The sequence below is a fragment of the Cibotium barometz genome, chromosome 26 (assembly GCF_041138505.1).
Source record: "Cibotium barometz isolate CiBa-2024 chromosome 26, ASM4113850v1, whole genome shotgun sequence".
Lineage (NCBI taxonomy): Eukaryota > Viridiplantae > Streptophyta > Polypodiopsida > Cyatheales > Cibotiaceae > Cibotium > Cibotium barometz.
In genome coordinates this window covers 15,145,542-15,170,896 of record NC_141071.1, presented here as the reverse complement: position 1 = coordinate 15,170,896, position 25,355 = coordinate 15,145,542, and the positions used below count along the sequence as shown (strand labels likewise).

At 48.2% G+C, this 25,355-nt stretch overlaps 1 protein-coding gene across 4 annotated transcripts in view; it reads left to right on the top strand.

The window, feature by feature from the left end:
• The window catches only part of LOC147623712 (uncharacterized), a 62,668-nt gene that overhangs the window by 11,035 nt on the left and 26,278 nt on the right, over nucleotides 1-25,355 (top strand). For 3 of the 4 annotated variants that reach the window (XR_015269203.1, XR_015269202.1, XM_086820318.1), the window contains exons 1-7: nucleotides 12,516-12,698; nucleotides 13,590-17,099; nucleotides 17,193-17,901; nucleotides 17,989-18,644; nucleotides 18,795-18,942; nucleotides 19,053-19,142; nucleotides 19,254-19,335. Coding sequence is in view for 2 of the 4 variants with exons in the window: in XM_086820318.1 (XP_086676444.1) it covers nucleotides 12,642-12,698; nucleotides 13,590-17,099; nucleotides 17,193-17,901; nucleotides 17,989-18,644; nucleotides 18,795-18,942; nucleotides 19,053-19,142; nucleotides 19,254-19,335 (5,252 nt within the window). In the remaining 2 variants the exon portion in view is untranslated. Of the gene's footprint in view, nucleotides 1-12,515; nucleotides 12,699-13,589; nucleotides 17,100-17,192; nucleotides 17,902-17,988; nucleotides 18,645-18,794; nucleotides 18,943-19,052; nucleotides 19,143-19,253; nucleotides 19,336-25,355 lie in introns of those variants that run through there. The other variant, XM_086820319.1, reaches the window with a different exon arrangement.

Here is a 25,355-nt window from a genome sequence, read left to right as displayed (position 1 = left end):
TTTTTGAGTTAACTACAGATTGTAGTTGTTCTCGTCTTTGCACTTGTTAGGCCCAGGACCGCATTGCGAGTCTAGAAACTCAGGTTTCAGATCTGCAGACTTCATTGTCTGCCACTACCCGCTTCCATGATGCAGAGTATGAGCTCTCCGCATTTCCTCATCTCAGCACGATCCAGAAGTCCTCTCTCTCTAGGAACAGATGGCTACGTAGGACCAGGAACTTATCTCTCTCCAAGACCAGGCAGTAGAATTGTGGACTCTGTGAGTGACCCTCCAGTGTCTTCAGCTTCTCCTTGCTAGATCACTGCCTTCTTCCTCTACAGTGGCTCCCAGATCCTAGTCCATAGGATTTTCTACAGCATGATGTTTTTTTAAATATTTACAGTTTTTTCTACATCTTGTACATAAACCACATTTAAGATGTAAGCTTGGCCTCAGTTTCATTCTGTTATTGATTTTTGGCCTACCCTTCCATAAACTCCCTTTTTCTTTGCCTCACCGAGGACTCTGAGTTCTCTAATGTGTAGCAGGTCTGGTTTCTCGGCACACTAAGAGTGGTGATTCTTCTAAGGACAGTATGTATGGGAGTCCATGGTACACACAACACAATGTAACACTTGACAAACTGAAGCATGATAAAACATAAGCATGAAATGGCACACTAGAATGATGTATCACTTGTATTACTTGCAAGAGTGTTGTTACATGCCTCTCACTGCATTTTAAACACCTAGCAGTGGTCACAGTGAGATAGGCAGTACATAGGATGGACTAGCATAGTGATTACAGGACTCAATGTGATGACAATGATGACGAGGAGGATGGCATGTAGGAAGATTGATCCTTCCAACGGTTCTGTTGATGCATCTTTAAAGCTCGAAAGAGTCGCACTGCCCGGAGATGCTATTGGTGGAGAGAGAGAGAGAAATGAAAAATGAAATGATATATTAACGTCTCTAAGAGGCCATAGTGGCCTATTGGACCAAAACTGAGAGTACATCTGAAGTTGGTGTCTCATCAAAGAGAACAACTAAATGAGACTAAAAAGTACAATAAACTGATTGTCCTATAGTTATAAGAACAGAACTGTAAGACTCCGAGATGATATTGAGTAGAAAATATTGGAAAATACTAAAAAATGTATATCAGGTAGATCCATGTATGCTGATCAGTTGAAGTGATGCCCTCTCCTTAGATCAAGTATCTCCGCCATGGGGCTGTCTAGAATGGAGAGGTCGTAGAAGCGAGGTAGGCGCCTCCGATGCCAAGCAATAATGGCTCTGATCTGGCGATGGTGAGGATGCCGTGGTCGGGATCCTGGTGGGTGTGGCCGATGAGCACGACATAAGATAACTGCTCTATCAGTGGTGACTCCCTGGGAGCGTGCTCGGTGCCCTGATGGCCCAATAGAGAAGGTATCAGGAGGTGTGTAGGTTGGGTTGCTGGTGCTGGTGCCGAAGAAATCTGTCAGGATCCTCTGTCTAGGTACATCATGGCTCGGCCTCCTGTCTGCCACCAAGAGAGTCTCTCTGTGTCTCCTGAGCTCAAGTAGAAACAATCCCTGGCATCTCTGATCCTCAAACTCCATGACCCTGCGTAACGGCCCAAAACCCTCTCGGAAGAGGCAGTGATATCTCCCTCGGATCTCATAATAGATTGTACATCAGCAAATGTAGTGTTCCTCTGTCTCTACCTCCTGGTAGCATAGCTGACAAATGCGGTCATCCAAGATCTGATGCACATATCGCCCTGTCTCAATGCGCAGCTAGTGTGATGAGGTCCGGATCCGTCCAATGGCACAACGTATCCCATGTGATAGGTACATCCATGTACGCCGGGCAGGTGATAAAATCATCCGGTGAGAGGTGTAGAAAATGGCTCTTGTAATGAGCCATTTTCGTGCCCAAGGGCTCAAGGGGGCTAGTCCATGTCCTCTCTGTGTCCACTCTGATGATATCCATCCTGATCACGCGGTTTTGCTCTGAGCGGGTGAGATCCAAAAATGGACAATCCACACTGTACTGAAAGGGTGGTAGTGCCTCTATCCGCAAACCATGTAGGTCAAACCATGATCTCATCTGAGCGTACCAACAATGAGTATCTCCATCCTCTGCCAACTGTATGGATGAGGTCAATGCTAATCGGGAGTACCTCTGCTGAGGGAGCTCCCATAGCCGCTGTAAAAAGGTTAACTGCTTGGAATAGGGCCTCGGTTACCATTGGTGGGGCACCCAGCTCAGCCCGAACAATCTCATGTGGTACTGACAATTTGCTCCGAATCATGCGGGCAATCATCATAATCAGTGGTCTCTCCATTTGCCTCCATCCCTCATCTGTCCCTCTCTGAGATCTGTGATGTATACTAGGTCCCCAAATTGGAGCTCCATACAGGAGGGTCGGTGTGACAAGCGTATCAAATAGCCACAATTTGGTGCGTGGCTCCTGAAACTGTATGTGTGCACACTGCCTCTCAAGTGCCCCCAAGGCTGCATGCAACTGCTGCTGCCTCCTTCAGGGAGAAACGCGGTCCTGTGAAAGTAACTCCCAAGTAGACATATGACTTGACGTACTCTACCGGCTCCCCTCGAAAAGTGAACTGAGGCTCTGATCTCGTCACCCATGCCTGTGTGGTGTTAAACACCATAACCTTGGTTTTCCCAAGGTTCACTTTCAGATCTTTATCCGCACAGAAAGCCTGTAATGCATCCAGGTGTCTCTGTAATCCCTCTGGAGAGTCTGAGATTAGAACAATATCATCAGCATCTAACAAGATGGGTATCAACACCCCTGCCAGGCATGCCCCTAGGCCTCCCAATTTGTCTACATAATCAGAGACCGCATCAATGTACAGTCCAAAGAGGGTGGGCGATAGCGGGCATCCCTGCTTCACCCCTATCGTGCTAGTCACCCTATTAGATAGTCCGCCTGGAGCTCGAACTCTGCCTGGAGCTCGGACTTTGCCTGTCACACACTCATACAAAGCATATATCCCCCACTGCATATCCTCGGGTAGCGTAATGTCATGCAATTTGTGCATAAGCCTGGCACGTGGTACGGTATCGAAGGCTTTGCGGGAGTCCACAAAGCAGCAGTATATCCTTCTCTTATGCCTCTTCAATAAGTGCCTATGAGATCGAAACTGAGAGTACATTTGAAGTTGGTGTCTATTCAAAGAGAACAACTAAATGAGACTAAAAAGTACAATAAACTGATTGTCCTACAGTTATAAGAACAGAACTGTAAGACTCCGAGATGATACTGAGTAGAAAATACTGGAAAATACTGAAAAATGTATATCAAGTAGATCCATGTATGCTGATCAGTTGAGGTGTTGTCCTCTCCTTAGATCAAGTATCTTTGCCATGGGGCTGTCTAGAATGGAGAGGTCGTAGAAGCGAGGTAGGCGCCTTCGATGCTGAGCAATAATGGCTCTGATTTGGCGATGGTGAGGATCCCGTGGTCGGGATCCTAGTGGGCATGGCCGACGAGCACGACATAAGATAACTGCTCTATCAATGGTGACTCCCTAGGAGCGTGGTCGGTGCCCTGATGGCCCAATGGAGGAGGTATCAGGAGGTGTGTGGGCTGCGTTGCTGGTGTTGGTGCTGGTGCTGAAGAAATCTGTCAGGGTCCTTTGTCTAGGTACATCATGGCTCGACCTCTTGTCTGCCAGGAGGGTCTCTCTGTGTCTCCTGAGCTCAAGTAGAAACAATCCCAGGCATCTCTGATCCTCAAACTCCATGACCCTGCGTAACGGCCCAAAACCCTCTCGGAAGAGGCAGTGATATCTCACTGGGATCTCATAATAGACTGTACATCGGCAAATGTAGTGTTCCTCTGTCTCTACCTCCTGGTAGCATAGCTGACAAATGCGGTCATCCAAGATCTGATGCACATATTGCCCTGTCTCAATCCGCAGCTGGTGTGATGAGGTCCGGATTTGTCCAATGGCACAACGTATCCCATGTGATAGGTGTACATCCATGTACACCGGGCGGGTGATAAAATCATCTGGTGAGGTGTGTAGAAAATGGCTTTTGTAATGAGCCATTTTCGTACCTCAGGGCTCAAGGGGGCTAGTCCATGTCCTCTCTGTGTCCACTCTGATGATATCCATCCCGATCACGCGATTTTGCTGTGGGGTGAGATCCAAAAATGGACAATCCAGACTGTACTGAAAGGGTGATAGGGCCTCTATCCGCAAACCATGTAGGTCAAACCATGATCTCATCTGAGCGTACCAGCAATGAGTATCTCCATTCTCTGCCAACTGTATGGATGAGGTCAATGCCAATCGGGAGTACCTCTGCTGAGGGAGCTCCCATAGCCGCTGTAAAAAGGTAACTGCGTGGAATAGGGCCTCGGTTACTACTGGTGGGGCACCCAGCTCAGCCTGAACAATCTCATGTGGTATTGATGATTTGCTCTGAATCATGCGGGCAATCATCATAATCAGTGGTCTCTCCATTTGCCTCCATCCCTCATCTGTCTCTCTCTGAGATCTGTGATGTATGCTGGGCCTCCAAATTGGAGCTCTGTACAGGAGGGTCGGCGTGACAAGCGTATCAAATAGCCACAATTTGGTGCGTGGCTCCTGAAACTGTATGTGTGCACACTGCCTCTCAAGTGCCCGCAAGGCTACATGCCCTCGAGCTAATCTAGCTGCTCTGCTGCCTCCTTCAGGGAGAAACACGGTCCTGTGAAAGTAACTCCCAAGTAGACATATGACCTGACGTACTCTACCGGCTCTGCTTGGAAAGTGAACTGAGGTTCTGATCTCGTCACCCATGCTTGTGTGGTGTTAAACACCATAACCTTGGTTTTCCCAAGGTTCAGTGTCAGATCTCTATCCGCACAGAAAGCCTGTAATGCATCCAGGTGTCTCTGTAATCCCTCTGGAGAGTCTGAGATTAGAACAATATCATCAGCATATAACAAGATGGGTATCAACACCCCTGCCAGGCATGCCCCTAGGCCTCCCAATCTGTCTACATAATCAGAGACCGCATCAATGTACAGTCCAAAGGGGGTGGGGGGCTGTCCTGGTGCATCATATAGCTCTCTAGCATAAGTATGCCATGCCTCAGGTGCAGTAATCGGAGTACAAGGCTATCTCTCCTGAAACATCTTCCATGCCCTCTTGTTGTCCTTCCCCAGGAAGAGTTGGTAGATCTCCTCCTCTAGCTGAGCCAGATAGGCTCTTTTTTTCTTCCGCACAAGGCACCGAAAGATTATCCTGGCTTGTCTATGCCTGTGAGACCCAATGGCAATCTCACGCTGTAGTTGTGCTCGTGTCTCACGACACTCATCATCATACCAACTGTTTTGTGGGGCAGTGCTGCGGGGGTGGGTGGAAGGGATCATAGTGCAGGGAAACGCATATGAGGCGGATGCATGTAGTACACTTGCCAATCCTCTCATGATCTCGTCCAGAGGGCTATGCGGGTCTAAGCGAACAAGCCATCAGATACTGCATCTCGCTGAACCCCAACTCTCTCACGTGTAAACTGATATCTCGGGTACCTAGGTAGATGAGTGGTTGGCCCATCTCTTGGGCATCTACCTACTAGTGTGAAACTCAGGTATGCATGATCGGCTGCTATGCCAATGGGCCTACTGGAAATCGTGAAACCCCGCACATCAGGTATCAATGAAGGAGATCTCATCAAGTAGTCCACCGTGCTCGCTCCCCCTTTAGAGTTCCAGTGTGTGAGAGCATCTGATCCTTGCCATCTCGATAAGCCATTGTATATGACCAACCCATGTGCACTCCCGATTGTGAGAAAATGCTTGCCATAATCTGTAATCTCCCCCTCATCCTGTGCTGATCTCTGCAACCCTACATCCTCTGCCGTGATCTCCCGGTACATAGCCTCTTGAGTATCATAAAGCTCTGTTTGCTCTGTGCCTGTACGTGCATTAAAGTCTCCCAATAGTAATATGTCTCCCATGCTGGCAAACCTCATGATATCATCATATAGTGGTATATAGGGCGACTCTCCTAATGGTGTAAACCTGGAGTGGGCTGGGGGAAAGTAGCATACCGCCACATATAGCTCGCGGAGCCCCTCTTTGCACATTCGGACCCACATGTACCTCGCATCTGCATCTCTATGTACCACATGTATTTTGTCACAAAGCTCCTCCCTGTAATGTATTGCCACTCCTGGCTCGCAGAATGGATCAAGCTCTCTCACTAAGAACTCCTCTGGGGCATGGAGCTCGAGCGTGGTTATGGGTGGTGGGCTTTGATGTCGCAGTAGAGGAACTGTTGTGGGCAATGGATTCCGATGTGGATGTATGTACCACTAAGAAATCTGTGATGGCTCTCTGTGAGGTGTCTTGTCAGAGCCGGGGCTGTCTCTCAGCATGCTGCCTCAACACTACATCCTTGTGTCATCTGAGCTCCATCAAGTACATGCCCAACCACCTTTGATCCTCAAACTGTATCACCCGTGTGAGTGGCCCGAATCCCTCTCGAAAGAGGCAGGTGAATCTCCCCCATATCTCATAGTAAGCCGGGCAACTGAGCACATAATGGGCCTCATCCTCTAATGCTCCTGTGATGCATACTGTGCATGTCCTTTCCTCATGTGGGATATCCTCAGCTCTGCCAGTCTCTACTCTGAGGCAGTGGGAGGATACCCTGAGCTGGCCGATCGTGATACGCATGGCATGTGATGTGTGCATCTGTATGTATCCCGGGATCTCAAAGAATCCATCTTTGGAGAAATGAAATGAAATGATATATTAATGTCTCTAAGAGGCCATAATGGCCTATGAGACCAAAACTGAGAGTACATCTGAAGTTGGTGTCTCATCAAAGAGAACAACTAAATGAGACTAAAAAGTACAATAAGCTGATTGTCCTACAGTTATAAGAACAGAACTGTTAGACTCCGAGATGATACTGAGTAGAAAATACTGGAAAATACTAAAAAATGTATATCAGGTAGATCCATGTATGCTGATCAGTTGAAGTGTTGCCCTCTCCTTAGATCAAGTATCTCCGCCATGGGGCTGTCTAGAATGGAGAGGTCATCGAAGCGAGGTAGGTGCCTCCGATGCCAAGCAATAATGGCTCTGATCTGGAGATAGATAGATAGAGAGAGAGAGATAGAGAGAGAGAGAGAGATAGATAGATAGAGAGAGAGAGAGAGAGAGAGAGAGAGAGAGAGAGAGAGGCAAGTCGAGAAGCGATGCCCTGAGAATAATTCGTAGCACTTTTTTTTTCCCTCATATTTTTTACAATGAAGGGGACTTTTCGGCCATAGTCAGTGATCCCATGCTCGACATACTTGAGAGAGGCGTACCCTCTACTGGAGGATGATCTGCCCCTGGTGCTTCATATTGTAAAGCATTCCATGATGAGATTCTCTTGTAGTAGTGCTTATATATCCCATGTATTCCCACATGAGGATCATTGTATCAGCCTCTACTTTCAGAGAGCTATGTTCATTGTACTTGTTTTGTTTTCCTTTTCCATGATGAGACATATCATGGATAGCATTGTATCACTTTGGTCTCATAGACCCATTGGGTCTTTAAAAGACTTTTAATATAACTCATTCTTTCTTTCTTTTCTCCATTGGAAGGAGTTGCAATTTTCCTAGCTCCTGGAAAAGGCGGTCCTCATAGTCACTAGGTCGGAAGGTACGGAGGAAGGTGTCCCTCAAAGTGACCCAATCCGTGAAATGATCTATTGGAAACTGACTCAACCATTTTTCTGCTGAGCCTTTCAATGTGGATAGAAAGAGCATCACATAGGCATCCTCCCTTTCAAGACCTCGGCTCTTGCACATAGAGATGAACCGTTGGATGTGGTCATCCACATCTTCAGAAGTAGATCCCTTGAAGGTGGGAAGCTTGACGTTGACCCACCCCAGCAAAGTGGACAGAGGCTTGGGGGGGCGGGGGGTTGGCACCTCTAGGATTGTTTCCAAAAGCAAGATTGGCAGCCATAGGAAGAGGTGGGGGAGGACTTCTAGGAGGCACAAAATTGATATGATGCCTACGGCTGTAACAGCGCACAGAAAGAGGACTTTTGAGTGGATTGATTGAGCTGGTATGGGAACGTGTTGGGCATGCAGGGGGTGGAGTACCATACAACACAAACAACAGGAGATGGAGTACCACACAACACAAGCACGACAAGACTCCCAATGTTTTGAGATTCCCATTGGGCGTGCCAAATTTTAGTGTACCTGTAGTAGTAGGTCTGGTTGCCTGGCACACTAAGAGTGGTGGTTCTTCTCACGTCAGTATGTCCGGGAGTCCATGGTACACACAACATAATGTAACAATTAAGACAGACTGAAGCATGAGGAAGAGTTTTTGGACTCTGAGTTAGCAGATGATACAGCGTTGCTCCTTGAGGCTTCACATGCTTGTTTATGTGCTTTTCGGACAGCCTTGGAGGCCTTTTGTTTGGCAGCAGGAGCTACTGTCAATTGGCATAAGTCAGTCGGTTTTTGGATCAGTGATTCTCCTCTTGCAGATTGGAGTATAGATGTTGGTTTTACTTGGATTGAGAGAGGATGCTTTGCCAGATACCTTGGTTGTCAGGTGGGCGTTGACATCTCCCCTGCACAACAGTTTGCTCCAGTGCTCTTAAGCATTAAAAGCAAACTTCATCATTGGAGTAGGAGGAAGCTCGACTTGGCCTTTAGAGCTTTGGTGGTTAACCAAGTTTTGCTAGTCACGGCTTGGTTTATCGCTTCATGCTGGATTTTTCATAAGGGCTGCATTGGCCAGCTTCATCGCCTTATTCGGAACTTTCTTTGGTCAGGGCTTGATGGAAATGCACACACCAGGGCCAGAGTTGCTTGGGAAACCATTATCAGGCCTAAGCAGGAAGGGGGATTGAATATCCTTGACCCTGAGGTGCAATGTAAGGCTTTGCTTTGTAAGCTTGTTGTTAGGGGCTTTCTTCCAGGCACTGAGCCGTGGAAGGACTTTCTCATGAAGTGTGTCCCTGTTCGCGGAGGTGACTGGGCTCTCAACTCACGCTTTATTTTTTGGGATGCAGTTCACCGCTCCCCTTCATCCCCCCTGGTTAGGTCCCTCCTATGGGCCTGGGACTGCCTGAGGAGTTTTTTGGTACACATCCCCTTGCGTTCAGTGGAGGAAGCTAACTAGCAGCCCATTCTGTGGAATGATTTGATCTTAGATGTGCATGGTAGACCTCTTGTGACAGCTATGCATATTCTTTGGGCTGGCTGGGAGACCCTATGCCCCAAAGTGTTGGCTTGGAAGAGGTTTCACAGCCTCACCGAGGTGCAAAGATTGGATTTCACGCAGCATTTGAGAGGCTCTAGCCGGAGGATTGCACAGATTGATGCAACCATTCCCAACCACTAGATTACTGAATCTTTCTTGGATGGCCGTCATCATTCTTGGTTTGGGGTTTTTTCTGGGACAGGTGTTCCTCTTTAGGTTATGGGTCTCCCCTTGCCTAGGGAGGATGATGTACCGGTCTTTTTTTCTGTACAGGATGGATGGTAGCTGGAGAGATGTGATGTGGAGGACCTTATTGAGGGCCCCTAGATTTGTCTAGTCAGAGTTGTTGGCAGGTTAGGGAAGCACGTCTTTATTGACCCCCACCCCCAATGATGATCAGAGAGCCCCCATGGATGATCACAGAGAGTGTTAGCCTTTGGTTGTATGGTGGCTGCCCTATCAGACATTTGCATTGGGACCCCGGTGAGTGGGAGCGGAAGGATGCTTGTAACCCTTTGAAAAGTATGCTTTTTTTCAGTTATACGGTGCAGAGTGCCAGACATCTTATCTTGGGACACAATCAGAGTGTCCCTACTCTTAGACCCCATTGGGAATCTTACGGCATTTCGACTGACATTCAGAGGGTATTTTGGCGGAGATTGTGGCATTCTTATAGGAAGCCACAGATTTCCTCCTTTATCTGGGTTTCTCTTCATGGTGGTCTGGCCACTAATCAGTGGAGGCCTGTTACTGGTGCTTGCCCAGCATGCCCTAGATGTGTAGGAGTTTCGGAGTCAGTTTACCATTGTTTATGGGAATGGAGGGAAGCACAGAGGATTTGGTCTGCGATTGCACACCTCTTTGGTAGGATTAAGAGGGATACTATCATTTCTTTGGGTTCTATCATTTGGTTGACACAATCTGGGCCTCAGCTGAGGTTCGAGGGGACTGACAGGAGCTTGGCCATTATGGTTAGGAAAGGAGTTGCTCGGCAGTGTTGTCTTTAGGATTTGCCACTTTCACACTTTATCCCTCCGGCACAGAGGTTAGATAGCTCTTGGGAGATTATTGCTAGCATCTCAGCCTGGAATATCTGGAAGGCTAGATGCACTGAGGCCATTGAGGGTACTCCCGTTCTTGTTTCTCAGTGTCTTTGCAAGATTTGGAGTGATATTATTCACACCATTATGGCTACCTTGGCCAGAATCCAGGGATCTTCGAGGGCTGCGGAGAGGAAGCGCGGCCAGTTTATGAGAGTGGGACATTGGTATCTTTTTCACATCCTCTCATTCGAAACCCTATTGGCAGCACAGGGCTCCTGATTGGTTGAGATCTCCAGCTTGCTTGGTGTGAAATCTCCATTTTGTAAATTTTTTCATACTTAATAGAAGTCTCCTTTTCAGAAAAAAAAAAAAAACATAAACATGAATGAAACATAAGGATGAAATGGCTCACAAGAATGCTATATCACTTGTATTACTATGCCTCTCAGCGCACCATGCACACCTAGCAGTGGTCACAGCACTGAGATAGGTGGTACATAGGACAGACTAGCACATTGATTATAGGACTCTATGTGATGACAATGACAGAGAGAGCTTAGCGAGGAGGATGGCATGTAGGAAGATTGATCCTTCCAACGGTTCCGTTGATGTATCTTTAAAGCTCTGAAGAGTTGCACCATCTGGAGATGCTGTTGGTGGGCCCTTCCTATCATTGGAAGGTGTCAGTCTCAGTGCAGTGCAGTGCCTTCAATATTGGTGTGGTCCAATCATTTCCAGTCGGCGCCACTGCTTGTAGAGATTCTCTAGAGATGGTCCAATGATTTCCAGTCAGTACCGCTTGTAGAGATTCTCTGGAGATCCGTTGCAACTAGGTCACTAGATGGTCCAGGTGGTTGTCCAAAGGGCCATGTTGCAGTTAGGCCACTGGATGGTCCTAGTGGATGTCCAGGTGGATGTTCAAAGTGGATGTCCAAAGTGGATGTCGAGTGATTCCAAGTGGATGTCCAGTGAACACTTTGGGCACCCTTGGTGGCTACATAGTGGTGGGCGACCTGCAGCCGGGTGGACACAGGAGAGGGATCTACGATGGGAGCTCCTCAGCAGCCTCACCATCTGGTTCACCTGGAGAGCCCGGATGGAGTGTAACAGTGTTCCAGTGTTAAGAGTGTTCTAGTTTTCCAATGTTCCAATGTTGCAGTATCACAATGTTTCGGTGTTACGATGGACAGTCCAAGATGCTCCAAGTCGACAGTTTAGTTGACACTCCAGCATGCAGATTCTGGAGTGCACCACTCCAAGGCATTTAAGGCACCGCACCCCAAGAAAGGAGGTGCATGCCGCTACCTCTACGTGCACTGGCACCTCCAAAGATACGAGATGCTTACCAATGGTCACCGACAGCATCTTCGTGACTCTCGGGATTTATAAGACGTTCTACCTATTCAAAGGGGAGATAGGCTATTCTGTAGTTCCACCTTGTCCATTGCAAGGCTACTCTGTGTTACCCGTGCTATCCTACTGTACTTAAGTTCTGTGTTGCCTGTGTCATTCTGTCCTCCTAAGCAGAGTGTATTATGCCTCACTGTGACCACTGCTGAGTGTGCACGGTGCATGAAGAGTGAACCACCATATCCTCTTAGTGTTCCTGGGCAACCCGACCTGCTACAATCCCATGCCTAAGAGTGGACAGGATGAGAGCCATAAATCCCTTCGATAACGGTTTGTTGTGTTTCCTATTCAATATCACACTGGAGGACCTAGATCTTGTCTTGAGAGAAGTTGATAGTCCGCCTAGCCGGTGGGGGTGAAGAGGGATTGGCTTTGGCGGAGGCCATAATGCCAATCAGAACGGAATGTTCGACTTGAACACTAACTTTTTTCCATATGCTGACGCAGGCAAGGAAGTGGAAGAGGGAGGGGCAGGAAGACAGGCTGAGAAGAGGGGCAGAGAGGAGGGCAAGAGGGCAGGAGGCGGAAAGAGGCCGAGGAAGGCAAGACAGGCGGGCTGGAAGGCAAGTAGTGAGAAGACAGGCACGGGGGCGCCAGGAGGGGGGAGGGGGGGGGTGCGAGGGGGGGGGGCGCTGGATGCACAGGAGAGAGGGAATTGATGGTGGGCTGCAGAGGGGCGGGCAGGAGGGCTGGAAGGCAGGTAAGAGGAAGGCGGGCTGGACGCCAGCAGCAAGGAGAACGGAGGGGAGGCTGCAAGGAGAGAGGGGGCAGAAGGAAGGCAACGATCAGAGAAGAGGGGGGCACACAGGTGCACAGGCAGGATGGCGGGCAGATCAGCAGTACTGGGAGCTCCCAGATATTAACTTTTTCCTAATGGCACACATCTTTGATCCTCATATTCTATGATTTTCAGGAGAATCCCAAACTTCTTGTTAAAGTGGTAGTTGGAGTTGTCTATGATTTTGTTGTATGCTGGGCATCAATTCCTTGTGCATAACACATACTTGCAGCTCCCAATTCTCTCATGTGAGTATCCTCTCTCCCAGCACTCTACACTCTTCTTTTGAAAACTCAAGAGTTCTTGTGGCTGTTGGAGTTGGAGAGGGTTCAAGTGGAGCAAAGCTATTATGCTGAAAAAGAGTGGAGAGGGTTCAAGTGCCTCTTAAATGGGGAGCTTAGCAGCTCGATCCATATGCTTCAATTGATTTGTCTGTTGATGCAGGATTCGATGTAAATTAATTGGTTATGATGTACTTGGGCATAGTCGCATGAAATGGAAACAGAAACGGAAACGACTGATGTCAATGCAATGGAAAATACCTAAACTAGGAAATGGAAATGGCCTGGAAACAACAAGTATTTAACATAAGCTGAGAGAAATGGAGGAGAAATGTGGGGTGGATCATAATTTGGAGATGGCGTGGAAATTTGCGATGAATGAACACTTATAAGAAAAAATTTAGGGGGTGAAATCGTGAGAGAAGATTAGAAAATGAAAAATGGAAGCGGAAACTTGAGAGAAACGGTGTTTTCTTGGTTAGAAATCAGCCGTTTCTTGTTACTATGACTTGTGGGAGTGCCTTTGTCAAGCTTGTAATCTGGCTTCTCACCCAGAGGGGCCGGGCAAGGCTTTGATTTTAAAACTGCTATTGGTTGTTAGTAGGAGTGAGAAATAGAAAGGCAGCAACACAAAAACAGTTAGTACCTAAAGTGCACCTCACTTATCAAGGGTGGCCTTGCTTCTGGTTGGCTGGCCAAATCTAAAGGGCTGTAAGCCGCCTTAGGGCTTCCCAAAGTGAAGATTCTTTTACATTTTGGTTTTCACGGTTGTGAATATAAATGAAACTATTGCTGAAGCAGTTGCAGTTTATATTGATGTTTTCTACTTCTAATACACAATCATTATTGAATTTTCAGGAAGTTATAGAAGAAAAGACAGGTTTGGAAGACGTGGTTAGGGAACTGCAAGATTCATTGTGCATGAGGGAGACTGAGTTAGAAGAACTCACATTTAAGTTCAATGATCTTTCTCAGAAAAGTGCTTCAATATGCTCTCAAGCTGCAAAAGATAATGCAGCTTTGAAAATTCTTATTCATGTGGTGAAGAGACTAAGCCATCTTGTCCCTCAACAATTAAAGGAAAATAAAGAGGCTTATGTACTCAACGAGTGCTCGAAATGGTTAGATGTACATGGTGGGGAAACCAAGGGGATGGGACCATCTTCTGATAATTTCGAGTGTTTGCTTCAAGATTGCAATAGTTGGATTGATGAGCTGCAAAAGGATCTAGGGGAAAATAGGCCGATGGAAAGCATGGTGAGACAGTTGGAGGTTATGTTGTCAAGAAAAGAGACTGACATAGAAGGTCTTACTAGGAAGGTCACTGAGCTCTCTCAGACTTACAATGGCCTGCAAAAAGATCTAGAGGAAAAGCGGCAGATGGAAAGCAAGGTAATACAGTTGGAGGATTTACTATCAATAAAAGAGACTGACATGGAAGGGCTTTCTAAGAAGGCTTTTGAGCTCTCTCAAAATAATGATTTGGTAACAATTGAGGCTGCCAAAGCTGCTGAAGAAATAATAAATCTGGAAGGTGAGCTCAATTATGTCCAGACGTTGTATGCTGAGCAGGAAGAATTGTATTTGAGATTGTGCTTGCAGGCTCGTGCCTTGTCAAACAAAGTGTTTGCTGTTTTGAGAGATTCTTCAACTGACATGGAGGCCATTGACAGTGATGCAATGGGCTTTCTGGAATTCTCTGTTACTGCTTTGCTACGCCAATATGAAACAACTCTTATAGAAAATAGAGACCTTCTACAAGATTATATTGACTCTGATGCTGCCCACGAGGTGGATATGGAAAACTTGAAGGCGCTCATGGTTTCAAGGGAGGTAGAACTGTCTCACTTGCATGAACAGGTAAACCTTTTAACCATTGAGCTTAGTAAAACAAGGGAAGATGGGGAGAGAAAGGTCCAACAAGCAGAACAAAAATTGCTTGGAGTTCAAGAAAAGTTGAGTTTGGCAGTTACTAGAGCTAAAGGTCTTGTTCAGCAGAGAGAAAACTTGAAGCAGTTGCTGGCAGAGAAAACTGCAGATGTGGAGGTTCTGACATCTTCTTATAAGCAGGATCTGCAGTTAAAGGTGGAGGCTGAAAGTACGGCCAAGCTTTATGTCGAGGCAGTAGAGCATGTAGAGGCTTTAGAATCAGAACTTTCTTACATAAGGAACTCTGCAAATGCTTTGCGAGAGTCTTTCTTGCAGAAGGATGCTATACTTCAGAGGATCGAGGAGCTCCTGGAGGATACAAGTCTACCAGAGGAGCTGCAGCTGAAAGATATCTTTGAGAAAGTAGAGTGGATGATTGAAGCATACAGTGAGAAAAACCTGATATTAGAAGGGCAGGATCACTCTCACATGGTGGCAGTGAGAGCATTAGATGATCTTTCAGGCACAGAATCAGCATCACAAAGGCAGGAAATTGAAGAATTGATTAGAAAAGGCAATGATTTACTACACAAGTGTAGGGGTATGGCAGAGCAGTCAGCTATGTTGGAGCAGTCCCTTCTGGAGGGAAACCTTCTCATTCAAAGGTGGGAGGAGGTGCTGGACACTATTGACATGCCAGCTGTAGTCAGGTCCAAGGAACCTGAAGATAGGATTGACTGGCTAGGTAGAGCAGTTTCTGATGCACATACTTACACTGCGCAGCTTCAACTGGAGACACAGAGTTCACAAGGGACAATTGATGCTCTGAATTGTGCTCTTCAGAAGCTGCAAGAAGAGAATCATGTGATATCAACCGAGCTAGCAGCAAAAAATGATGGGCTAGAAAAAATATCCATGGAGTTGGAGGATATAACTTTGAAGTTCAATAGCTCATCCAAGCCATCATATCAAAGTAGCAATGAAACTAGCATGGAACTCCCACAAGCAGGACTACCAGATTCGCAAGAAAGAAAGCATAAGCAAGAGGCAAATCAGAAGATGCAGTTTCCATGCCAGAATACTGAACTAGAAGATCTTGTTGCTAACATTCGCGGTATGTTGGGTGAAGTTGTGCAAGGAGAAGAGGTGGACAGTATATTTTCAGGTGCTTCTGTAAACACAATTTTGGAAAGTTCTGTGAAATGTCTTGTAAAGAACTGCAAGGTTTTGTCTTTAGAGGCTGCAAATATGAAAGGGAAAGTGGAGGAACTTCGTTTGGCTTTGAGTGTGGCTGAGAAAGAGAGAGAACAGGTGTTGCAGAGATTGCATGAAACACTGAAATTAAAGACTGTAGAGGTGAGTAACTCAAGTCTGCAAATAGAAGAGTTCATCACAAAGAATTCAGTGCTTGAGGATGAGAATTATGGGTTAAAGAATCAAGTCAAGGCAGTCACAGAGGAGATTTCTTTTGTAAGGAATGAGCTTGCAAAATCACAGCTAGAAGCCAGTCATGCAGAGGAAAAGCTTGCTTCTGTTCGAGAAAAGCTGATCATGGCTTTAAAAAAAGGCAAGAATGTGGTTCAACAGCATGATGCTTTAAGGCAGTCTTCAGAGGAGAGCACTGCTGAACTCAATCAGATAGATAAAGAGCATCAAGCAGAGAGTCTGGCTTTAAATAACGCGGAGCAGAGCCTCAAGCATCCAGTGCAGCAAGTGGAGATGTTAGAGGCCGAATTGTCATCCTCCAGAGAATATGCATTTAGCATGGAGAGGTCATTGCAGGAGAGTAATAGAGCATTTCAGAAGTTTACAGAATCTGTTGATAAGGTAAGCACTACGGGAGCTCCTCGTTCAGGAGATATTGTGGAGAAGATACAGTGGCTTTCACAAACTGTAATGGATGCACAAAGGAAGGCCAGAGCCAGCAAGCGAGGAGCCAAGAAGTCTAAGAAGGCTGCTGAGCTTTTGGCCCTTCAGTTAGAAGAGGTGCAGGGGAGAATGGATTCTCTAACTGATGAGTTGATGCTTGCTGAAAAGAACATTTCAATTCTGACAGAAGAGAAAACAATAACTGAGACAGCCAAGGCTGATGTAGGATTGCATTTAGAACATGCGATGGCAAACATAAACTCACTTTTATTTGAGTTAAGTGAATTGAGAGAGTCCCAAGCGAACTTGGAGCAAGAGAACAGCTCTCTGAAAGATGCATTTTCTGCTCAAATGGAGGAAATCAGATATAAAGAAATCGAATTTGAGGAGCGATTTAAAGATTTAGCTGATTTGTACAATAAAGTAAATGCATTGAAAGATCACCAGGCTTCTTTGCTCAGTATGGTTGCAGATGAAGTTTTGAAACTAACAGAAGACATGAAGGGGACAAAGGTTTTGGTGATAAAGCTCTCAGGCGATTTTTCTTCTTTGAAAGACCAGATTACTAATCCCTTGTTGACAGCTCATCGTGTCTTTGTGGCGGATTTCCCTTCTGAGTGGCAGTTAGAGGTATGTTGCAAACTGAATCTCATTATTTTGTAGTCCTGTCCTCTTTTTTTTCTTTGCATGATAGCTAATGATAATGCTGGTGTTGAAACACAGTTTTCGAGCTATGGGGTTAACTGGAAACAGGGAGATACAACAGGTTTCCTGAAACTGCAATGTGAAGAGATGGAGGTTGAGCTGCAGCGTTTTGGAGTTTTTTTCAGAAACTTCACAGCAGTATCAACTCAAAATTATGCAGCCATCTCACAACTGCTGGTAGAGATATCTAATGGGTTAGGTTTGGTGTTTCAAAAGATGGAATCTCTCCAGAGGTCTGAGTCATTGAGTCTTCAGAAGGATAAACAGATTGCAAATTTAGAGGTGGGTTTCAAGGCACTGGTGGAAAGGGTTAAATCTTTGGTTGAAGAGCTTGAAGTATTAAAAATGCAAGCACAGGGGCAAGTACCATGGAGTGGCATTACAACATGTGAGTCTCTCGAAGGTGACATGCTTCATATGGCATCAAAGGATTTGCAGACACTTACAGTTGCTTTGGTGGAACGACTTTATTCTACTGTCAAAGACCTTGCACATCTTTACAAACTACAGCATATCGAAAGTGAGAAGCAAAGGGAAGATTTGAGGAATCAATTAGGTGAAGCAAAAGCAGTCATTGATGCGATGGACCAACAGCAACAACTGGACAACCTCAAGATCAGTGAACTCCAAAAATCTCTGGAAGAATTTGAGGTGAATGAGGACATGTTGACGAGGACCAATCTAGAGCTGTGCTCTTTGCGAGATGTCTTATCAATCAAGAGACATGGTGTAATTTCTTTCTTTACTTATATTAACTCATATTTTGATTCCTTTGTGCTCTCTATGCTGAGGGTTTTTAAAATGAATTTTGCAGAGGAAGAAGGTCTCAGACAAGCCCTAAGGAAAGCAGAGACAAAGATAGGAGAACTCTCTGCCAAGGTGGAGGAACTACAGGAGGTGAATCAGGAACTGGAAGCTTCTCTTAGAAAGGCTTCAAGCAAGTTTTCGACTACCATTAATAACTTCAGTAAATTCCAGAGCCTCTCCGAAAAGCTCATTGAGGAAGCTAAAAATCTGCATTCATTGTTAGAGAGCCGTGATGCTCGAATCTCCCAGTTGAGAGAAAAAATTGCCCTTAAAGGAAGTGAAGTGACCAGCCTGCAGAACCTGGTTGATGAGAAGAGTGCTGTTTTATCACAGCTTCATCAACAAATACGAGAAATTGTTGTAGGCAAGGATGGTGGTGGCAGTGAACTGCTCACTGGTGCAGGCTCTGATAGAGAAGCTGGTAGCACAAAAGAACTTCTTGAGACACTTGTCACTAGCATTCGGGCAGGAACAGAAGGTTTGCAATTTCAGCTTGCCAGAAAGGATGCCTTGTTGCAAGATGTTCAGATGAGACACGATGGTCTGGCCGGAAAGGTGACCTTTCTTCAGGCATCTCTTCAGGGAAATCAGAGGCTAAAGGAAGGAATGGGTCATACAAATGTGGCTGAACGTACGACGATATCAATGGAAATGGATGAAATGGTATTTTGTACCCTATTTTTTTAAAGCAGGTCCAAATTGTAGGGACTCAAGTGTAAGTGCTTGTAAGCATTGTACATTCTCATGGTGGAGAGTTTGTTTCATTGCATCTGACAGCTGCATGGCTAATGTATTAGGGACTTCATTTTGTAGGGAAATAGAGGAAAGCATATTATGCCACCCACTGCTGTCGTAACCCATGGTCGGGGTGGACGCAAATTATCTGCTTTGGATCATATAGCCCTTGATGTTGACATGGAACCTAGCAGATCATTGGTGGACTTGGATAGCGATAACAAAGGTCTGTTGGCTGATTTAGTTCAACTGTTGTTGTATCAATTTATACCCCAGAGGTGTCCATGGACATTCTTTTTTATTCTCCCTTTTATTGACAACGGGACTAATATGCAGGCCATGTCTTCAAACCCCTCACTTCGTCAAGATTAGTTCCCCGTGACACATGCTTTTTGGTGGATCAAATAGATGGTAGCGGTAACAAAGGTCTGTTGGCTGATTTAGTTCAACTGTTGTTGTATCAATTTATACCCAAGAGGTGTCCATGGACATTTCTTTTTTATTCTCCCTTTTATTGACAATGGGACTAATATGCAGGCCATGTCTTCAAACCCCTCACTTCGTCAAGATTAGTTCCCCGTGACACATGCTTTTTGGTGGATCGAATAGATGGATTCTGGTAAGATTGAAGTGGCCCAATTTTAAATTAGTACTTTACAGGGTGTGCCTTGGTGTTGTAGCTGTCAAAGTTTTCTCATTTTTATTGTTAGTGATTGGTCCTTTAATTAGGCTCTCCATGCATACTCAAAATTTCCACCACGGTTTTTTTGGAAATACATCAAGTGAATAATGTGAGACCTGGGAAAAATCGGAGCAGGCACCGCGAGCTCCCCGAACCCTGAAACGCTCCCCTCTGCCTCTGATCCTTCCTCCGCCTCTGTTCCTCTGCCATCGCTTCCTTCCTCCATCGCTGCGCCCCTCCTTCCTCCATCGTTTCCTTCCTCCTTCGCTGCCTGATTCGCTCCCCTCCGCCTCTAATCCTTCCTCCGCCTCTGTTCCTCTGCTTTCGCTTCCTTCCTCCTCCCTCCTTCGTTTCCTTCCTCCTTCGCTGCGCCCATCCGCCTCTCTTCCTGCTTCGCCCCCCATCCTCCTCCGCCTCCCCTCCTTGCCTCTGCCCGCCCTAATTCGCCTCTTCCTTCCCCTTTGTTCGCACCTACCCCTGCCCACCCTTCTTCGCCCTCCTGTTGATCGTTTCGCCTCCCCTCCTTCCTCCGCCTCTTTCCTCTACGCAGCCCTGTTGTGCTGCCCTTCCCCCGCCCCTCTTCGCCTTTGTGTCCAGTCATCTCCCCCTTGCCTCCCTTTCCTTTTTGCTTTTCCCTTTTTCACCCTCCTTTCCTTTCCTTCCTCCGCCTTCCTCTTCCCCTTGGTTCGGATTGCTCCTCATCCGGGTTCAAGTCGGCCTTTTTCTTCGATTAGCATCATGGCTAATCATTCTCCCTCGGCCGGGCGAACCATTGTATTTTCTGAAGCCGAGCTCGCGGTCCTCTACGCCGAAATAGAGAAAGACTCCAAAACGACCCTCATTGCTAGAATCTTTGGATCTCACCCATCCCGTCTCTAGACTCGGGATTGGGTCCTGGCGGCTCTGCCCTCCGACCTCGCTCTACACTTTCGAGATGTCAGGTTGCTTGGAAGAGGTTTCTTCCAAGTGGATTTTGATTCTGAGGACGCAGCCTCAGAGGTTTTGAAGGGCAGCCCTTTGCCATTGGGCCCGAGGAAGATATTCTTTCTTCCCTACTCCAGCTATTTTGACCCTGTTGAGCAAGACCGGAACCGTTTCCCGATTACTCTCAGATTTCCAAGTCTTCCTCGTGCATATTGGCCTATGTTAGAGGCCATCGGGTCTGCCTTTGGGCTTGTTCTTCAAGTGCCCCCCCTTCACGCCTTGCCGACATCTTCTGTTCAGGTGGTCACTGCCTCGGTGGATGCTGTCCCAAGGGTCATGGTTCTTGCCCATGACATTGAGCTCTTTGAGGACTATGTTTTGCTTCCGGGCCCTTGTGGCCCTTTGAAGCAACGTATGGAGATTGCAGGTAAACCCGATCAGTGTCGGGTTTGTCACCAACAGGGTCACTTTGCTCGAGATTGTTCTCGGGCTCGAGGTCGCAGGAGGCCTCGTAAGCGTGCCTCTCAGGTGCCACCTCCCTTGGTTCCTTCCCGTCCTTCAGTCCGCCAGGTGTGGCGAGCTGTTTCTCACACCGCCCCCTGGTGCGATTGATGGGAAGGCTTCCTCGGATCATGTACAGATAGATGATGTTTCTGGTCAGAGCGATGTGTCAGCTGATGCATCTTTGTAGAGAGATGATATCTCAGATCACGATGACTTTGTGGAGTCCTCTCTACTTGGAGGGGGCGATATGCAGGATGTTCAGCACAATGGGGATCATGTATTGAAGGATTTTCAGCATGATGCCATTGCCCTTGATGCCCCGTAGGGCGAACACATTTCTCGTACATATGCAAGCATGGTGCAGGGCCTTTGACAAGGGCATGTTAGTGGACTTTGCCCCGTGGATTTTCCCGTCCTCCAGCATTATGAGAGGCGTCCTCAGGCTGCCCATCGTCTTCTTAGATCGGGGGTCAAACCCTCTTCTCTTCCATGAGAATCGTCTCATGGAATGTTCAGGGCCTTGGAGGGCTTCCCACCCGTGGTAGGAAGCGCCTTCTGAAGGACCAGCTTCACCCTGTTGTTACAGGAGGGTCTATGGATGTGCTTTTGTTGCAGAAACACAAATTGGATAGATCTCAATGTGGCAAAACTGGTAAGATGCTTTCTGGCCACACCTTCTGTTCCTCGGCAGTTGGGACTAGAGGGGGTGTTTGTATTTCAGTGGCAGCATCTATTATACCTCATGTTATTGGGCACGGTGTTATCATCCCTGCTAGAGCGCAGTGGATCTTGGTCATGCATGAGGGTCAGAAATTGGGAATCTTGAATATCTATGCACCTAATGTGAGAGGTGAAAGGGTGGCCTTTTGGGACACCATTACAAATGTCAATCCCCAGGTTGATCATTGGATACTGGGAGGAGATTTTAATATGGTTGAGCAACCTTCTAACAAGAAGGGTGGACGCGAAGGGGGTTTACACCCTTTGGAGCGAGCCTCATGGGAGAGGTTCACGCTTTCCTTTTTTGGCAGGGATTGCTGGACTGAGGATGACTTCCAGAGAAGGCCAAATTCCTTATCTTTCTCTTGGCATAACCGCAGGAGCGGGGATGAGATCATCTTTGCACGTCTGGACAGGTTTTCTGTGGATGATTGGTCCTTGGACAGAGGAGGCACCATTGCTATTATGCCTGGCACCACCAAATCCGATCATTGCCCCGTTGTTTTGTGTCTCAAGGAGCCTGGGGCTTGGTGTGAAATCTCCATTTTGTAAAAAAAATTCATACTTAATAGAAGTCTCCTTTCTGAAAAAAAAAAGATTCTAGCAATGAGGGTCGTTTTGGAGTCTTTCTCAATTTCGGCGAAGAGGACCGCGAGCTTGTCTTCGGAAAAAACAATGGTTCGCCCGGCCAAGGGAGAATGATTAGCCATGATGCTAATAGAAAAAGAAGGCCGAGAAGAAATCTCGCTCGCTGAAGCTCTCGCCCCCCCCTGCTCGAGCCTGCTGCCCGCCTTCGCCCTCTCCTTCGTCCCCGCCTGCTCGCGCCCCCCCCTCCACGTCCCGCCCTTGCCTTCCTGCCCCCTCTTCCTTTCGCGCCCCCCTGCCCCCCTTTCGCGCCCGCCTGCCCGCCTCCCCGCTCCCTCCCCGCTTCCCCTCGCCTTCCCCCCCCCCTTCTCTCTCCTCTGTCTTCTGCCCCTCTCCCCCCTCGCTTTCGGTCTTTCCCTCCCCGCTTCGCCCTCGACTCAGCTTCAGATTCTGATGGAGGCCCCTCCCACCTCACCTCAGAGGGACTCTTCCGCAGCCCCCTCGCCCGCCCCCGAGGATACCCCATCAGGCTTTCTCTTTCGCCAGAAAAGGAAGCGAGCCTCGCCGCAGAGGTGGAACGCCTCCAGGTACATTCCACCATCTGCCGTATAGTTGGCACCTGCCCCAACAGAGGGGAGATCCGGGATCTTCTCCAGGCCCGCCTTCTTGCAGATGTGGGCAAGATCCTGGACGTTCAGTTACTGGGCCGCGGACACTACTAGATTGAGTTCAAGACAGCCCAGAGCGTGGCCCAGGTCCTAGCCATGAGTCCCCTTGACATCAGGGGCGCTCGGGCCTTCTTCAAACATTGGCAACATGGTTTCGACCGAGCAGCGGCCGAGCAGGGAGAGCGCCTATTCCATGTCACAGTTTGCTTTCCTGGACTTCGCCGCGAGTACCTTTCGCTCCTGTCCAGGATAGGATCATTGGTGGGCTCGGTGCTTGAGACTGGCCCCACAGCAACTTCAGTGGTGGCTAGAGCAGCTAGCCTTCCTTCGGTCAGAGTTTTGGTTCCTGACATCTCCTCCCTTTCGAAGGTCATTCAGTTACCTAGGATAGGGGGGGGGATGGATCGATCAGAGAGTGGAGTTTTCGGGGCTCGCGAAGGAGTGTTTTATATGTAGGCAGGTCGGCCACCTGGCCAAGGCTGCCCTCGCAAGAGATCCCGACCTTCACCGCAGCAGCAGACCTCCGATGCCCGTCCCACAGATGCGGCTCGGCATGCAGCCTCCGGGACACCTGCTCAGCCCACAGAGACCTCTGATTGCCAGCCTGGACAGGGGCGCCGTAGAGGGAGACAACCACAGCAGCATGCCCAGAGACCGATGCAGCAGCAGACACAGCCTCAGCATCATTGGGTTCCAGTGAGCAACAGCTTTGCTCCCCGCCAGGAGGAGACCCCAGCGCAGACTGAGGATTAGGAGATGCCAGCGTCCCCCCTTCACCTCCACCCCCACCCCCACCCCCCCTCCCCCGTCCCCCCCTCCCGCCTCGCTTCCACCCTCGCCTCCTCCCGTTCCCACTCCTGCATTTTCAGCGTCTCCTTCCCCTCCCCCTTCCCCCCCCCCTCCGCTCGTCTCAGCTCCCCGAGAGGCACTGGCAGTGCCCTGGCGCTCACCTGCAGTCCGGTGGGCACTGAGCACCGACCTTGCTCGTGTACCCTAGAGGAGACCTACCATGCCGATTCGTGCTTCACGGATATCCTCTATCCGCAGTCGGCTGAGTAGTCTCGACACTAGACAGCGCTCGGAGGCTTTCGACTACTCCTTTACACGCCTATTCGGAGCGGAGGGCCCCCATGAGCCAGCACCTATCAGAGTTCATGTGGTGATACTTCCGGTCCGAGGGGAGGAGGCACTTGATTGAGCGGTGGCCTTCTCCATCCCTCTTTGCGGCACTCGCGACCGGGAGTGGACTCTGGATCTTGCTCTTAGTATTTTGCAGACACAGGCAGTTGAGTTTTCTCACTATGTGAGCGACTTGGAGATTACAGACATGGTAGGCCGACTCTGGGAGTTGGCACATTTCTTTGATACCAAGAGTGCGGATGCCTCCGGGAATCGACACTTGGTGGTTCGCATAGTGGCAGACCTAGCGCGAGACCCTGGCTATGTATGCATACATGAGGATTCTTTCTCCGAGCGGGAGGCAGTCGCTATGGGACACAGCCACTAGTGCCTGGTCCGAGACTCTTGTAGCACACCGGGTGGGCAGATTCGTAGTCGCTCGGATGGGGATTACTCTCCATCCAAGCCGCTTGCGAAGGCCCGCCGTATGGCTGAGACAGCCTCCACCTCAGCAGGTCATCCATGAGGATCATCTCATGGAATGTACAGGGCCTTGGCGGTGCACACTATGTACGTTATCGTGGTTGCTTGAGGCAGGAGCTTCAGAGATGCCTGGTTGGGGGCAGTATTGATATTTTGATGATGCAGGAGCACCATTTGAGTGAGAGCAGGATTCGGAGATATGGTTCGGTGATGCCTGGTAGATGGGACACTTTTTGGTCTGCACGTTTTGGCCCCTTGGGTGGGCAGGGAGGAGTATGTATGGTCATTGCGGATGCATGGCGGCAGACCATTGTGGATCGCGGGGTCACTGTGCCTGGTAGAGCGCAGTATGTTATTCTGAGGATGCACGATGAGCACATTGGTGTGCTCAATGTCTATGCGCCCAATCATGCTAGTGCCAGAGCAGAGTTTTGGACCCTTGTTATAGATGCATTGCCCGAGGCCGCACATTGGTGTGTTGGGGGAGACTTCAACATGCTTGAGGACCCGGCCGATAGGGTGGGAGGCAGTCATGTTACAGTGCACGGCACAGAGCTTGCAGCTTGGGAGCGATTTTGTATGACACTGCGGATCACTGATGCATGGCAGCATGAGGCTTTCTCCCGTTCTCAGGACAGTCTTAGTTTTTCTCGGTCGGATTGCCGGCAGGGAGGGACTAATCTATCACGGATTGATCGCTTCTATGTGGGCGACAGGTTCGGGGAGCGTGGTGGCTCCGTTGGCATTCTCGCTGGCACCTCTTTTTCAGACCATGCGCCAGTTATTTTGACTCTTGAGGAGAGGACACGGGAGACCAGCTTGCAGTTGAGGATCCCAGAGAGGATACTTACACACCCCAGTCTCTTTGAGGACATTGAGAGGATATGGCAGGATAGCCAGAGCTCTGACCTGGATACAGCAGGCCAGTGTGCCCAGGGGCTCATCGAGCTCAGC